Below are 16813 nucleotides of genomic sequence, written 5' to 3'. Positions count from 1 at the left end.
ATTCCCCCCACAGCAGGAGCTGCGAGAGAAAGCGCCCATCACAGAATCATCGAAGGGTGGAGGTTGGAAGGGGCCTCTGGAGATCATCTCGTCCAACCCCCCCTGCTCAAGCAGGGTCACCTACAGCACACTGCACAGAGTGGCCAAGCGTTAGACACTGTGTTTATCGATAACTGTGCGGTCTAGGCTTGTAGTTAATCTCCTTTTTTAGGCTTTCTTACTTTCAGGTTGGTGCTTGGGATCTGAGGCAAAAGCAGGAAGGGTTTTGGAGCAGCTGAGGTTGTCCGCTGGCCCGCGCTCACAGAGCGGTCTGCTGTACCTCGTTGTGCTCCCTTTCAGCAGCCAGCGGTGCTTTTATTCCTCCCTGCTCCTCGTGGTGAGGTTTGCAGGCAGGAGCAACACATTTGGCCAGACTCTGGCGTGGGGCAGCCGGGGGGTGTGCCCGCACGCGGCCGTAGTGGGAGCCGAGCAGGGGAAGGGTACAGCCGGGTGTGGGCACGGCCGGTGGCGGCCAAGGCGGGCGGCAGGGCGCGGGGGGCGTCGCGGCCGCCGCGCTGGGGCCGCCATGGCGCCTGGCGCCGCTTGCGGCCGGGTCGGGCAGGCACCATCGGCCGGGGCGTCCGGGGCGGCTGCGCGAGCGTCCCCCTGGCAACGGCATCCAGCTGGGATCCGCGTCCCCCTGTCAACAGCGTCCCCGCCCCCGCGGAACTGCCTCCGGTGACGTCACGGGTCCGCGCGACCAATCGTTGGAGGCGGCTGCGGTGAGGGCGGCTGCGGTGAGGGCGGCGGGCGGAGCCTGGGCCTGGGGCAGGGCCTGGCCGCCCTCGGGGGCGGAGCGGAGCGGAGCGGCGGTGTCGCCGCCCTCCCGGGGCGCCTGCTCGTTGCGGGGCCGAGTCTGCTTGTGGTCGGCGGGGTTTGGCTGCGGGGGAGCCGGGGCGTGCGCGCTCAGCGCCTGTCAGCGAGGCCTGGGAGCGCGGCGGGCCGCTGGCAGGTGACAAGTGTCCGTGCGTGTCGTGGTGTGTGCCAGAGTGGGGGGGGTGTGGGGAAGGGTCTAGGGTGGTGGAGGTGGGAGAGGGCTGTGCGTGTGAAATCCTGTCATTTCAGTTAAACCGCGTGTTCTCTGAGGAAACTCTTGTATGTTTGTGTTCAGCGACGAAGTAGCTGAGAGGTTTTGAAGCCTGTGGCCGGGGGAGGCGTGGCAGTTTCCTGCGCTGATGGGAGGAGCAGGGAAAGTGGCCAGTGTTACTGCTGTTGTGTGCGGCATTTTGTGGCGTAAAGGCGGGGGGGTGTGCGGAGGGTCTGGAGACGGACACGGGCGGGGGTTTTCAGTAGGAAAGCGGCCGGGCTGTGCACGGGCGAACGTTGTTTTTCAAAAGCAGATTCGTCTCCCCCGCCCCCCCCCCCCGCCGTTAACGGCATCTCCCCGGCAACGGCGTTCCCCCCCGCCCCGCCCCTCCCCCCCGCAGAACTGCTCCGGTGACGTCACGTCCGCGCGACCAATCGTTGGAGGCGGCTGCGGTGGGGGCGGCGGGCGGGGCCTGGGCCTGGGCCTGGGCCGCGGCGCCCTCGGGGGCGGAGCGGAGCGGAGCGGCGGTGTCGCTGCCGACTCAGGGCCTGGCAGCGAGGCCTGGGAGTGCGGCGGGCTGCCGGCGGGTGACAAGCGCGCCCGCGCGTGTGTGTGTGTGTGTGTGGCATGGTGTGTGCTAGAGTGATGAGAGGAGTAGAATATGTAGGAAGCGTTATTTCTGTTACATAGGGCATTTTGTGTTGTAAAGGGGGGAGGGTGTGGGGAGGGTACAGAGCTGTCCTGAGCTGACAGAAGGAGATAGGTGGGTGTTTTCAGTAGGAAAACTGCCAGGTTGTGCAAGATGTTTTCTTGGTCTGTTTTCCTTGCTTGGAGAAGGCAGTGTTGCCTCAGCATTCCGAAAAATGCTATTTCTCAAAAACGCTGTTGGAATCTGGCTCTCTTTTCTGTCCTCTGTACCTCAGTGGAGAAAATGGAAACTGTTTCACTGTGAAGAGGTGACAGTGCTTATGCAGTTTATAAGAGGAATATTGTTTTGGGTTTTTTGTTTTTGTTTTTTGTTTTTTGTTTTTAAACCACTGAAGCTCATTCTTAACACTGCACACGATTTGGTACCTCAATGTGAAGTCCTTTTATGTAATTTCTTTTTGCTTTTTTACTTTTTTAAAGGTCTTGTACAGAGTGAGAATCTAACTGTATATAAATTTTCAATCTTTAACTTTCTTTGTGTGCTTCCTGTTGCAGACAATGGCGGCAGAACAGATTTCTGCAGCTTCGCTCCTTGACAGGACTGTGAAGATTAGGAGGGAGGCTGAAGAGCGGAAAGTGGTCTGGGCCTGGGGCCTCCTTAATATGTCTGTTGGGGGGATGATATATACTGACATGTATGTTGATTGTTATATCTGACTCAACTAAGTAAAGCATTCTACTTTGTATATGCTTAAATATTTCATAGGACCCAGTTACTGTTAAATTGATCGCTTCTTCCTTTTCTTTTTAGGACTGGAAAACTTATAAGTTCCTATTACAACATCGCATTTTGGCCGCTCTGGTATATTGGTGAGTTGTCACAGCATATGAATTAGTTTTAGGGAGGAGGGAAGGTTTCAGCCTTCATTCTTCTTGCTGGGGAAAGCATTTTTAAGGTTTGGGGTTTTTCGTTGTTGTTGTTGTTTTTTAATAACCAAGCTTCATTTTGTTTTCCTTTATCCCTTTTGGTGCTGTTGGAATTTCATCATTTTAGTGACAAGTAAGAAAGAGTGTGAAGAACAGGTTTCCTACCTTAAATGTGTTTAATGTGTGCAATAAGGCTTTGGGGAATAGTTGAAATAATAGCGTTGTGTTGTATTGTAGGGCTGCAGGACATTTCCAAATAATCAAATTTGGTTTCAAATGAGTAGGCTCAAAAGTAATTGTATCTAATACTATTAGCGGATGAAAAGGAAGAAGAGTGAGAGCAATGTCAGGTAACGAGTGACAGAAGGTTTGGCAGAAGACACTTGATAAATAGCATGAAACTTCATTGCAGTGCTTTGTATCCTGTCTGGAAAATACCTTTCGCTTTTACAAATACATATTGTAGCAACAGAAATGAATTTCAATATAGAAAGGAAATTTATCTCTAATGGTTCTTGCATGAAAAGGAGAAGTTGTCTTACGTCCGTGCTCAGACTGGCAGTTATTGGTAGCCCTAACAATAAACTATTCTTGATTTGTGTATAAACTTGTTTTCTCAGATCATTTACTGTTACTCCTGTTTATGGTGCCTAGCATGATAAAAACCTTTGTGTTTGTTCTAGAGCTTGCGCTTGTATCCCTGTTCAGTCTGAATGCCTTATTTGATTTTTGGATGTACTTCAAGTACACAATGGCACCAACTACCTTGGTCATGACTCGTAGACAGCAGATCCTTCTAGGGATGCAGAATGCAGGTAGGTGTTATAAATTATAAATACTTTTTTTAAAGATGATATCTTTCTCAAGCCCACGAATCTTTAGTGAAGTGAGTTCTCAGTTACCTCATCTGACAAGAGCAGTAAGATGAACTAACTGCAGCCTATAAAAATTCAAAATGAAAGTGATAAATTGATGAGCAATTAAGGGGAGAAGTGGAGTGGAAGCAACCAATACAAAAGGAGAAAAGGAGAGTGGGCTGTTAAAGGGCAGTGAGAGAGACTTAAACTTTATGAAGCTGGACAAGGAATTTGTAACCTATAAATGGGATTGAGAACAAGGCAGAGTGTATAGGTTTGTATTTAAATTTGGTATCCTACTATCATCATACTGACTGGAGAGCGCCAAATTAGAAAGAGAAAAGAGACCTTAGTGTGCAGTCTGAAAATGACAGGCTAGAGAGCAGTTGCTCTGAAAAGTTCTGAACGTCTAAGTGATGTTGTCAAATATAGAAAAACTTGGCAGAGTTTGAAAATACAGCAAAAGCAAGGTGCTAGTACAATGTGTTACATACTACTAGGCTGTCTCCAGAGAAAGAGCGGCAGATACAGGAGTAGGGTTATATCACCGCAGCTGAGGAGTGTAATATCTGGGTTTGCACAGGTAAATGAGACATTAGATGTGCTAAAGACACATGAAGCAGGCAGGTAGAGTAGCTGACCAAATAAGTTAAATAATTGCCTCGGGCTATGCAAAGGTGCTTGGTAGAATTTAACTGAAATTTTAAATTGTAGAATTTGTATTGAATTATGATCACGTGTCTCAGTTTTCTGATTTTTATGTCTTTGGGGTTGACTGCTGAATCCTGTAGGGGTCAGACTAGAATAGTCTTTTTAGTGTCCTAGAATTTCCTTAAGGGAAGAGAGTTGTGTATGTGTGTTTTGCTGTGTATTTAAAGTGAGGAGGAGAGTTCTGGGCTGCTGCATGTACAGTGCTGATTGTGGGTTTTTTTGCTTATTGCAGCGGTACAAATAATTCCAGCACATGAGCTGGCAGCGAAGAAAGTCCCTTCTTCTACGCCTTCTCCTAGAGTCCAGGGTCAAACTGTGCTGAGTTACAGCCCATCCCGGCCCTTCAGGGCCAGTCCAAAGTTTACTTCTGGTTGTATCTCAGGGTACAGCCCTCAGCGGCAGGCTCTGTCAAGCAACAGCGCTTCTTATAGCAGTGCGTTAACCTATTCACCAAGCAGCAGCTACAGTAAGGTAATGACCAAGGTGGCTTCAAGGGGAACGGTTTGGCTTTGCTTCTCGTGTCTTTATCGTGTCCTATCGTGCTGTAAGCCATTGGAGGTGTGCGGCCGGCAGTGGAGGGTCCTGTGTGTGTGTTCGCTTTGTTTGCAAAGCAGATGAAATTTGTCTTGTCAGTATTCATCCTCTTTCCCTGGTGTTAATTTATTTGTTTTAGAGTAGCTAGCTTGTTTCAGAGCACAGCAAAAATAAGAAACTAGAATGTAACTACAAAATAGCAAAAACCTTCCCCCAAACGAGAGCATATTTTATAGCAGCAATCAGCAGAGTAATCAATTCTTATGTTGAGTCGATCTATTCATTTAGTTTATAAAGTCAAAATGGAACTCTCACTTTCCTCATGTGACACAACTGTTTGCTTTTGTTTCCCAAAGCTTTCCAGCTTCAGCTCTTCTCCTGCTGGTTCACCATATGCCTCAAGTGTTGGGCCAGTGGAAAGCACCGGGCTAAGGTCTCGTTGCCACTTTTCACCAATGCGGTATAATTCCCGTATGAGTCAAGATGATGAAATCACAGACCGCAAGTCACTGCAAAAGTACCTTCGAAGCGAAGAAGAGAAACAGCGTAGACTTCAATTGGGTACATAAATAACTTCATGTAGCCTGAAAAGCTTGGCAAGGAGGGGATGTTGGTTTTATTGATGAGGAGTGGATGAGAAAAGTTGGAAAAGATTCCTGCACAGAAAGAGAGCTGCTGAAGTACTAGTCTATATTATAGATATACTAATAATCTCTGTAGCATTTGTTGTGTATAGTGGACTACAATGAGTTGAAGGGCTTTATCACCTCGATGAGAGGGATATTTTGTGGAGAAGGCAGTTGAGCTAAAGGTGGTGAATTACCTGCAGGCAGTTTTTGTCTGGGATAGGGACAGTGCCTTATTAATATAAAGATGAAATCAGTGTTTATGCAGACAGATTTTGGTGTATGTATTTATGATAATTGAAGAGCACATCTCTCCTGTCAAAGCCTTAATATAGTGACCTATTGCCTGCAGTGTTGCTTCTGTGATTACTTGGTGATAATTTTATGGCTGTTCAATGTCATTTCAGCAAGTTCATGTTCCAGCTCTCCTTCCAGCAGCCCAACCTTTTGGAACTACAGCCGTTCCTTAGTAGAGCAAGCACAGGTGCTGAGAAAGTACCAGTATCAGGTGGCTTGCATGCCCCAAGCTCCGTCAGCACACAAGGACGAAGCTCGTCTGAGCTCTCCACTGACTGCAGAAGAAGTAAGCTCAGCACCAAAGGAGCCAAGAGAGAAAAACAGGGCTCTAAAATATGTGGCTCCATCCAAATGTGAACTCCGTCAACGGTGCTAGAAAGGGAGAAATCCTATAGCATTTAACCATCTTCATACAGCTTGTAAGACTTTTTGCCACAAGGGGTATACATTTCAAATTCCAGACTGTAAAATTTTACAATTGTAAAATTGTAAAATGATTTCTTCCTTGGTGAACAAGGTACCTGTGTTTAGGTGGAAAACTGACTCCTGAGAGAATTTCAGGTTTCATGCTTTGTGGTCTTTGTAATTAACTAATACTCACCGTGTGGGCCACGGTGGAAAGCTGGAAACTTCTGTTGGTTTGGCCAACTGTTCAGAATTATTTTATCTGAAGTTGTTTAATATTACTGTGTGATCTGAGAACAGACAGACTTTGAGTTCAACTCAAGAATGGTGGTTGCGGAACTTTTTTTTACCATTTTGTCCTCTGGATAAAATAAACTTGTGACATAAAAATTGACTGGAAACTGACCTGTACCTAATGTAGTGAAATAGTTGAAGGTGTGTAAAATTGTTCTCCTTTACACTTGTGTCTGGAATAAGTCTGATTCAAAAGAATGTCATTAATGTAGCTTTTAATTAAATTTGATCTGTTTTCTTTATGTCGTACATTAACTTAGTCTACCCTGCAACTTGGACCAATTTTATCCTAACAGAGCAGGGAACGCAAAACTGTGCATTTGGACTCACGGGAGATTTAGTGTACTGTGAAAAGAGAGTAGGAGAGTAGTATGGTAAGCTACTGTAGAATTCACATGATACAGCCATTAGATGAGAGTTCTGGAACAAATGCAATTTGCATTATGTGCTGTGGCTGCGGTCAGAAAACATCTTAGGGCCTAAAAACTCTTTAGTATTCTGTTAGGTTGCTGTATGTAGGTAATAATGTTCTTTCCATAGGTTTGGGCAAGGGTGATCATGAATCGACGACAGCTTGATTACCTGGATTCCTGGACCGCTAGGTTCAGAAGTGTAAGTCCAGTCCCTGTGAACTGCCTGTTCTTGCTGTTAGAATAGGTACAGCAGAATGAAAAAGTACCTCAGTGCTCCATGTATACCTAAGGAAGTGAGAAGAATTACATATTTGAGTCTATTTGAGGATTAGGGTGGGCTTGGACATGGAGACTAAAACAGCATGCTTGTAACAAAGAAGTATTAGGACACATTTTCAACCTGAACTTTTGCACTTGCTGGCCTAGGTGTTTTCTGTTCTGAAAACTTCACAGTTGTAAAGTTCACCCACCTTTGAATGAAGACACGTGCATCTTAACACACAGTGGATGTGAAAAGACTTGTTTTTTCTTTCTACGACCCAAATTTCTGAATTTTTTCTGTTTTTTTTCTCCTGTATTTCAAACTCCTTCTGGACTCAAATAAAGCATGGGAAATGCCAGCCCGTTGACTTTTTCCAACAGCCTTGAGGAGTGTAATAAGAAAACAAAAAGAAAATTTTGGTCTTAGGCAATTGCTTTGGCAAAGGAAATACAATCACATACTATGACAAAATAATTTGTAAGCCTAACTTTGAATTACCCCTTCAGTCAGCAACTATCACGTATGTAGTTCTTCTAAGTAGTGGGACGAGTGAAAAGTAAAAGATTTCTATGAGATGTGGGATTATGACTGTTCTGTACCAGATTCCTAAGCATCTGTTCATAAACCTACAGGCAGCTTGGCTTCAGTTCCCAAACTGTGTCACATACAAGTGTCACATACTGTGTTTATCAGGCTCTTCATTTCCTGAAAGGGTTTTGAGAGGGAGTGGACCCATGAAAGTTTAAATTACCACTATGAGTGACGTGCAGTGCCTCAGAATACCCCTTTTCTCATTGTTCAGGAAAGCTTTATCAGTATCACTGCTTTCTGGAGATTTGTTTTCCCAAGTCCTCTATAGTGGATTTTTGGCATTTTAGAGGGTCTTTCTAGAGCCAATCACCCCTATCTAAATTGATGCTCTTAATTACTTTTCCTCCTTGGTTGACTTCAAAGTTCCTGTTGTTAAACTCCTTTGTGATTGTAACAGTGATGCTGACTAGAGAGTAAACTAACATTTTTGTCACATTCTTGTTGCTTCTAAGCTTTTTAATTTTTGCATTTCTCTTTCCTAGTGGATTAATGAGACTATTTTAGTGCCACTTGTACAAGAGATTGAGTCTGTGAGCAGTCAGCTGAGAAGAATGGGGTACCCAGAAATGCAGGTTGGAGGTATGATGATAGAGTAACTGGGGGGTTCGCTGTGGTGGTTGGTAGCAGGCCACCCCATAGCAGGGCACTGCATAGGTAGTATAGAAAACAAGTCTGCTAAGAATTACAGTTCCGTTTCCTGTTTGTATTGGTGTGATCTTTGCTTCATGTAATGCATTTTACTAAACTGGAAGGATTCTTCATAGGATTTCTGGAAATACTGATAAAGGCATGCTGATGCTGCAATAGCATAAAATTCTTAAGCCTCTTGTTTCCTCTGAATTCATTCCTGGAGAGTTAAAGGCTCAGATTAACATCCTTGTATCTTAAACTGTCAGAAAACTATCACACGTTGCAAGGATGGTTGCCTGTCAGCCCTCTCTGTCTATGTTAGTATGTGTCTTTCCAAACTTCCTTAAAATCAGCTACTTCCTGAAAAACCTATTGCTGTTACTTCCTTAAATTGTTACCTGCTATCTTGTCTGAAAGCAAACAGGCCACAAAAAGTTTTATGAAAACTTAGATGTGATACATTGTATCCAAATATTGTTTAAGAACTGAGAAGTCATCTTATGACTGTGATAATAATAAATCTATAGACCTAGGAAGTATTTATTTATTTATTTATTTTAACTTAAATTAATTCTGTTATCACAGGCGATTAATCGTTTGCATTTAAGATCTAAGATCATTTTAAGGTTAAGATACATTAAAGTTTATTTATTTATTTATTTTAACTTAGAATAGTTCTGTTATCACAGATAGGCTATTAATCGTTTGCATTTAAGATCTAAGATCATTTTAAGATTAAGATACATTAAAGATTATTTAAGTACTAGGTGTAGCACTAAGTGGGGTTGGGGAGGATAATCTCAGGTGGATTTTGGAGAGCTATGGGCATTAGAAGAAAAGATCTTTTGGTTGGGGCAGTTGATTTTTGCTGTTTTGGGGTCCCCCCCCTCCTTTTTAAGCATTTTGATGAGCTAGAATTCTAGCTAAAATTTCATAGTGCAACTCTGAAGGAACTCCTTCCGTTGCCCTATCACATGCATATCCCCCTCAATCAAGAGCAGGATTTGATAGGCTTCATTTAAACAAAGCCTACTTTTTTTTGGCCTGTTTGTAGTCTGTCCTCAAGATCTGCATCTGTTGTGGTGCCTGTGAAAAACTGATCACTTACTGACCTCATCTCTACCTTGCTGCCCTCCTACTGCTCTTTAAAATGGATGTTACTTCTTCCCTTTTTCACACTATAGGTTTCTGTTTTCTTTTGGAATGCAAGCCCTTCAGATAAGGAACTGTCGTCTTTTGCGACTGCACAGTGCTGCATAGCGTTTATGTTGTGTGGTTTAAGGGAGACAGCTAGTACTTCACTGGGATTGGAAACAAACATTTGGAGTATTGGATAAGCTGTTAACTGTGTATAAATCTTAGTAAATTATCTTAGTAAGTTACCTTAGTAAATAGTGAGACAAAAAAGCCAGTTCCTCCTTGTAACATTGCATTTGTTAACGTCTTGTAAGGGAGAATGTTCAAATTTCTGTCGTGGATGCAGATGTCGTGCTGGCTCTTGTCGCATGCAGAAGCCAGCATCAGCAATCTGAAACAAGCAGCGCTTGTTAAAGCTCCAGTCATGCCAACTCTGTACGCTATAATGCAGTATTTGGATATTGCAGCGAACCAAGAGTATTTGGTTGAAAGGGTCAAAGGTATGTGGTCAACCATACTGACTTTAAAACGTTTCCGTTAGCTGGGTCAAGCGTCAGTGGTGTCAGATACCCCATCAATTAAGAGGTTTGAACTACAGTCACAGCAGGGAGAAGAGCTGCTTTTCAAGTAGCAGAGGTAGTTTTTGCAACTTCCTCTTTTCAGACCAATGTAATGATGTGGGACTTGGCATGGAAGTTTTTATTTCTTCTCTCAGTTTGGGGTGTGAAGTGTCCTATTTAATCCCTTCATTAATTACCAATAAAAAATACCTTGTAAACTCCACTCCCCTAACTTTATATCTTTATAAGCACTTCCTTAGTTTAATTTTTCCTATTTTGTGCACTGAAAATACATGCAGTGTTCTTGAAGCTAGTGTCAAATATGTCCTTCTTGCACCTTCAACCTCCAGTAGCTGAATAAATTTTGTTTTTTCAGAGCTTTCTCAGGGAGGATACATGAGCTCATTCCGATGGAACAGAGGAGGAGATTTCAAGGGCCGTAAGTGGGATGCTGACTTGCCCACTGACTGTGCTGTAAGTTTTCAAAGAAGGCTTAATATAACTTCCTAAAGTGTGTCTTTCAGGGTAGATTTTTGTGTGTGGTAGCAATTAAGTCTTTTGAGGAACATGGTCAAAATCCTGTTTGCCTCCCTATCCTGATAATCCCATTGTAGTCAGTGAAATTATGCAAGGAATAATGCCAATGGGATTGGACATTGTGCAGATCACAAAAATGCGATTTCATGTCTTAGTCTTAAGCCGGCCTCTTATTTAGACTCATCTGAGATGTCAGTCAGGTAACTGTTTTGGGAGCAACCTGACAGAAGGTTGCGGATTTGTTAGAGCAATATTCTTACCTTATTAAAAAAAAAAAAAGAAAAAAAAAAAGAAAAGAAAAAAAGTCTGCTTTAACCAAACCTCATAATTTCTCATGCAAGATGAACCTTAAAATTTTCCTTTGCTGTAATGGTTAGAAGAACAAACGGATTAAGTGGCGTGTCTTCATGTTTATTTAATTCAGTAATTTCTTGAGAAATCCACAGGCATTACATTATCTTACTTGAGAACAGACTTGTAGTCATGCTTAGCCAATTAATGCAAAAGGTCAGGAGAAAGCACTTCAGTGAATACAGTGACTTGAAAATTCAACTGAAATAGATAAAAGAAAGGCCACAAGATAATCCAGGGAGTGGAGAACAAGCTTCACGTGTGACTCTTCAGTTGAACTCTGTATTTGAAAGGAGAGTTCAGGTGATTTGATTCCCTCTATAGATGTTCAGTTCCTGGGGAGAAGCAGAAAGAAGATTCATATGCAAGTTTTACAACCTTGCTGACAAAGATGCAACAAGATTGAATTGCTGGAAGCTAAAGCTGAGCAAAATCTGTCTTGAAATAAGATTTGATTTTCTAGTTGTGAAGATGACTAAATATTTGGGAATGACAAGCGTAACACAGACCATCACACCCTGAATTCATTGTCTTTTAATGAAACCAGCTAAGAGAGATAGTACTGCACAATGTACTAAACTTGTAAAGATTCTGGGAAAGAAGTTCTGATATAACAGATGAAATTAATATTGAACACTTGTCTCGAAGCTTTGGCATTAACTTAAGACAATAAGTGCCAAATGAAGAGTTTTTAACAGTAATGTTAGTCTCATTGCATGCAACTTAAAGCAATAATTTCCTCTAGACCTCTTGAGGCTTTGGGCATTTAGCCCATAGAAATTCTTTTGTCTGCCAAACAAATCCTATGTTGAACACAGGAGGTATCATACTACAGAGTAATTTGGTCACGCTGCACCCAAAGAATGTTGAGAACTCTACTGTAAGAGTTAAAACACAACATGCAGTACTGCGATTTTCTCGCTGTTAGCTAAGAAGATACTTGTTCTAGGACTTTCTTCCAAAATGTTGAGAGCTGGTAAGATTCATGAGCAGTTCAAGTTTGTCCATTGATTTTGTTTTGCCATTTTTGACAAGAGATGAGCAACTTGCTGGGTAAGTGTAGTGTTTGGAAAAGTTGTCATTAGATTGGATCGGCCTCTCTAAGCCAAATCTTTGCAGCTAGCGTAGAAACCATCATGAAATCAGGTATCTTGTAGTTTGTCCTATACATGCTATTCAGATCTGTGACTTTGCAAATTCTGTGAGATGTGAAGATAGTTACTTGTATGTCAGGAGTTCAGTTCACATGCAGCACATTTTAACATGTTGTGACTGAAAGGATTTCATTTACAGGAAGAATAAACTTGTCTTGATGCCTGTGGCGTGCCCTGGACCATTGAATTCAGTGCTCTAAGTGTTAAGCTGCCTTGGGCTTCTAAACATGGTGGGATTAATTAAGTCCATGATGCAGCAACAGACTCTCAAATACCCTAACTAATGTCTGAGATTATGGAAAGAAAGCTGCTGTACTGTCAGTCTTCTTAATGATACTAAAATGAGATTTGTTTTTGTTTGCACAGATCCTTATGCACATATTCTGCACTTACCTCGATGCCAGACTGCCCCCTAGCCCCAAATACCCCGATGGCAAAACCTTCACTGCCCAACACTTTATGCAAACACCAGATAAACCAGGTATTGGCATTCTTGGACTGCTTGTTTAGCTGCTGTTTCCTGCTTGGATCCCATCAGCGCTCTTAAAATCCCTATCTTATTTTAAAACTTTAATTCACAGACATTACAAATGAAAATGTATTTTGCATCTACCAAAGCAACATCAATCCACCCCACTATGAGCTGATCTACCACCGCCAGGTCTACAATCTGCCCGAGGTATGATCGTGTTAGTTTTTTCTGCTGTCAGGAAACCTTGAGCAGACCTGATCTGTTTCTTTTTCATTCTTCCTTTTCCTTTGGAACTAGCCACATCTATTGAATATGTAGGCTGGCTCGGTGCAGAAAGCAAATGTTACCACGATCTTTGACCATCATGTGGTATTTAGTCTGCTGCTGAACGATAGCTTCAGTGCCTAACTTAGGTACATCAGTGCCCAGGCAGCAGCTTCCTCTTGTTGTTTATTTTCTGATGATTTATTCTAAAATCCTAATTTATGTAAGCTCTGAGGTGTGTTGCTATTCCTCAGTGCCAACGAGACTGATGCTTGTCTGTACGAGTTTTTGGAGGGAAACATCTAATCTCAATATCAAAATACTAGACTTTTCCTGTACATCTTGATTTTATTATTGAGCCCCGATTGTGAATTGATTTTCTGATTTCAGAAAAGCTCTTTTAAAAAGCATTTAAAAATATTTGAGGGTGATAATCCATCTAGAAAACAAGCTTGGTCTTTTTCTGGTGTTTGCCTAATTGAAAGATAAGAATTGAGGCAAAACCCCAGCAGTCTAAGCTGTAATACCATTTCGCGAGGTCTCTGTTATAGTTTTTTCTCATCTCTGATGATGTAACAGGCCGACAGGGCGCACACCGCAGTATATGTATCTTGCAAAACGTTTTGAAGGAAAAATTGTGCTGCTCCACCTAAGATCAGGACAGGGGATGACAGTTGTTTTAAATAAGACATTCTAAGATATTAGTGTGGTTGTTTGCATGTGATTTCATTTCCAAGTTTTTTTCTCTTCCCGTGGTATTCAGGGCAGAAACAACATGTTCCATACATTGCTTATGTTTCTGTACATCATAAAGACAAAAGAATCTGGGATGCTTGGGTAAGTGTCAAACGTTCCGTATCATTGCGCTGCGCATGAGATCCGAGCAGGAGCTTTCTGTTTTGAAATACCGTAACTGAAGTTGCTATCATAGGACGATACTGATGGAATTAAAATGCTCTTCTCATTTTAAGTAATGGCAGCCTTTTTACAAAATCATGTCAGTTTTGTGTGCATGAGCGTGCAGGAAATGTTTTGTGCTTTTCTTTGGTCTTGTGCTGGCTGAAAAATCCTGTGGAGTCCATGCTGCGGAATAGTGGCCTTGGCCAGACAACCAGGTTGCTACCTTCTTGCTAGAAGTACTGTGCTATTTATAAACAGGAGACAGACACTGCCATAGTGCTGTAATCTCTTGGTTTTGGCATAACAAGAGGAGTTTCGAGTGCACAGTGAAAGCTGCACTGACATAAAAGCAATGTCCGGACTTTTTTGTTCTGAAAGAGCTGTCTTTAATTCGAGGTGAAACACGATACCTACATAAATGTTAAAATGCTGATGTGCGGGATTGGCAGTTTTTCTTGTAATGAAGATTTGTTTTAAATAGGAGCTTTAACTTACTTGTGTCTTATCATTATAATGCTGTTTTTGCAGGCGAGTGAATTTTGGTGCATCAGGAGTCAACGTTCTAGGGGTGTTTGGAGAGTAACATCTCTAGCAGGACTGCAGCTCAGAAGAACGATCCTGCTTCTCCGACAAGACGAACTGAGCAGCATCGTTTCACTTGTTGCCTTGAATATGGACTATGAAATGGGATAATTTAAACTCTGCTTTATGGACAGAGGGGAAATGTTTGTAATTTCTGTACAGTTTTGGGGAGGATACTCTGTAAAACGTTGTATTGTTTTTTACTGATGAAATGTATCTAAACAGGAACTCCAGGCAGGTCTTTTCTATTTGGCTCCTCACCTTAACAAATCGTATTTAAACCCCCCTTGCTATTTCTGTTGCATTTACTCTTCAAGCACTCTAAAGAGCTTAACTGCCCGCAGGGCTCAGCAATGAACCCGCGCTTGCTGCGTTTGAGGGTGGAATGCAACAGCACAGCTGGGACGTGTCTCCCGCAGTTGTACCCAGCCGCTCGCTGGCGAGCAGTCCCTTGAAAAGACAGTTACTGCAACGATGCCAACTGCCGGATTCACAAGATCCAAGAGATTCCAGACGGGCATAACAGGCGCCAAGTTAGCGCTTACACTGATTTTTGGTTAATTTAATTACATGCGATCTGAAAGGACGTTGTCTTTTATCCCTGCTCATTGGAATAATTGGATTTTGTGACCTCTCTGGATGCTTCAGGTGTCTCCACCGCAGATATAAGGGAAAGAGAAAACTTTTTGACTTGCTGGTTTCAGTAGGTATTTTTAAAATAGATTTAAAACAAAACAAAATAACCATACCATTCAAATGTGACCATCTTACGAGACAGAAGATGTTGTGGGTGATTGAGTACGACTAGAACGTTACCCTGCCTTTGCTTTTTAATTTTTTAAAAATTCTTTTATTTCTCACATTAGCTTTTCTGCTAGCAGCTCCTTACTTTTAGGGCCTTGCAGACTGGCATGTGGCTTCAGCATCCCTGCATGAAACCAGAGTGGATACACCTGCATGGGCTCATCCCAGGAACTTACGGGAACACCCCGAAGTTCCTGCTGCCTCGCCAGAGCGTGCCCAGAAATGGCTTTTTTCTCTTTTTTTCTCCTGGGGGCGAGCGGCCGCCGCCTGGCCAGAGCCTCCGGCTTCTCGGGAACGAGTCAAGCTCTGGGGCCGCCGGCCAAGCTGCGGTTCCCGTTGCAGTGACGGTCTCAAAGCTCGGGCAGCAGTGGAACGTCCCCGCTGCGGAACGACGCCTGCGCGAGCGTCTCACCACGCCTGCACGTGCCGCCGTTCCCCTTCTGCGGAATTGGCTTTTGGGGGAAAACACTTGCCTTTGTTTCATAGAGCGGGCCCCGCTTTTTAAGGGGGGGCATCCCTTGCAAATTCAGGCAAATCAAAAAGGGCGTTAGAAGTTGATGTGGTTTATTTTTTTAAACAGAGGGGTAAAACTGCGATACTGTTGTCCCAAAATCTGGGTGCTGTTACCCGGTGTGCAAGCAACCAATAGACACACAGGGTCGAGATATTTGTTGATTTCATTTCTGCGCAGAGATGGGGGCTAGGTGGTAGATCCACAAAGCTAACACACCTCCTCCCCCTCTCATTCTTGATTTACACACGCTTTTCAGGGAGTATTTTATACAAATCTTTCTATTGGTTACAGTTTCATTACCTCAGGTAATCGCTCTGCGCTTGCGCTTTCACATTCTTGTTAATTAGCATAGGAAGCGAAGAAGAGGCGGTAACATCATTATCATGTCATTTCCATCTCATTATTCATTTAGGGGTGTGAAGTTTAGTATGTTAATAAGCCTTAATGAACCTAAGGTCACTTCTGGGTTATTCTGCTGTTTTTGTCTTACCTACCCCTCACAATCTTCACAGCGCTGTGGTTTCATGAAGGTTATTTAGCCGGAGCTGGTTATCCTTTGCAGTACTGTTTTTCTCTCTCCCTTGTCCTTGAGTCTTGTTAACTATTTGCAAGGTTTCTTCTCACAGTATTTCTCTAGCAATTCCCCCCTTTGAGACTTGTTAATATCACTTATCTAGCAAGTCTCATTTAAACAACTTCAATTATTCTTACATGGATGTTAAGTTAATTCTAAGTATTTCCCATGGCATGGGTAATCCAGGAGATTTGGGGAATAGAGAAGCAAGTAGTAATATCTGAGTCACTTTTTCTGAAGGCCCAAATAAGCTACAAAATCAGGTTAGTTGTACCAATGAGCATGCATAACAAAGTTAACAATGTCCTCATTTTCCATCTTAACTCTATAGCAAACAAATTAAATTAAACAAATCAATATTCTTGTAAATCAGCTCTATCTATAATTAACAATACTATCAGAATGCAAAATAACACCTAATAACACTAAGAGCACTCTATTTCCATATAAAAAAGTTCAGTTTTCCAAGTGCAATTCATCACTTTTGTAACTTTTCTTATCTTGAGAGCTATCTTGTGGGTGTGGCAGTCCACGAGTCATTCAAAGGTGCCTTCTTTATTTGGGAATAGTGGGTCCAGGAACTTATTCCCTCCACCTTTACTGCAGTAGGAGTTGTCAGAAGCACCAGGTAAGGTCCTTTCCACTTTTCTCTTAGTGGTTCTTCTTTCCATGTCCCAATATAAGCTAGATGCCCAGGCTTGAA

General features: G+C 42.9%; 1 protein-coding gene across 1 annotated transcript; it reads left to right on the top strand.

Moving 5' to 3' along the window:
• The first annotated feature begins 1214 nt into the window (after positions 1 to 1214).
• On the top strand, positions 1215 to 14219 carry LOC134154714 (transmembrane protein 209-like). The gene is made up of 15 exons (XM_062601392.1): positions 1215 to 1272; positions 2283 to 2409; positions 2526 to 2584; positions 3325 to 3456; positions 4442 to 4680; positions 5100 to 5304; positions 5777 to 5952; positions 6906 to 6977; positions 8114 to 8210; positions 9773 to 9898; positions 10335 to 10432; positions 12367 to 12481; positions 12582 to 12679; positions 13500 to 13573; positions 14165 to 14219. Exons 1-15 carry the CDS (start codon positions 1215 to 1217, stop codon positions 14217 to 14219), a joined length of 1731 nt encoding a protein of 576 aa, XP_062457376.1.
• The last annotated feature ends 2594 nt before the right edge of the window (positions 14220 to 16813 follow it).

This window comes from Rhea pennata, unplaced genomic scaffold (assembly GCF_028389875.1).
Source record: "Rhea pennata isolate bPtePen1 unplaced genomic scaffold, bPtePen1.pri scaffold_33, whole genome shotgun sequence".
NCBI lineage: Eukaryota > Metazoa > Chordata > Aves > Rheiformes > Rheidae > Rhea > Rhea pennata.
The sequence above is the reverse complement of the archived record's forward strand: the minus strand, read 5'-3'. Positions and strand labels throughout refer to the sequence as shown.

Excerpts from the sequence above, each read along its gene's own strand:
- LOC134154714 (XM_062601392.1), top strand. The coding sequence starts at position 1,215 with ATGGGAGGAGCAGGGAAAGTGGCCAGTGTTACTGCTGTTGTGTGCGGC. Across the intron at positions 5,305-5,776 it reads ACAGCGTAGACTTCAATTGG|CAAGTTCATGTTCCAGCTCT; the intron begins GTACATAAATAA and ends ATGTCATTTCAG. Across the intron at positions 5,953-6,905 it reads CTCCACTGACTGCAGAAGAA|GTTTGGGCAAGGGTGATCAT; the intron begins GTAAGCTCAGCA and ends TTCTTTCCATAG.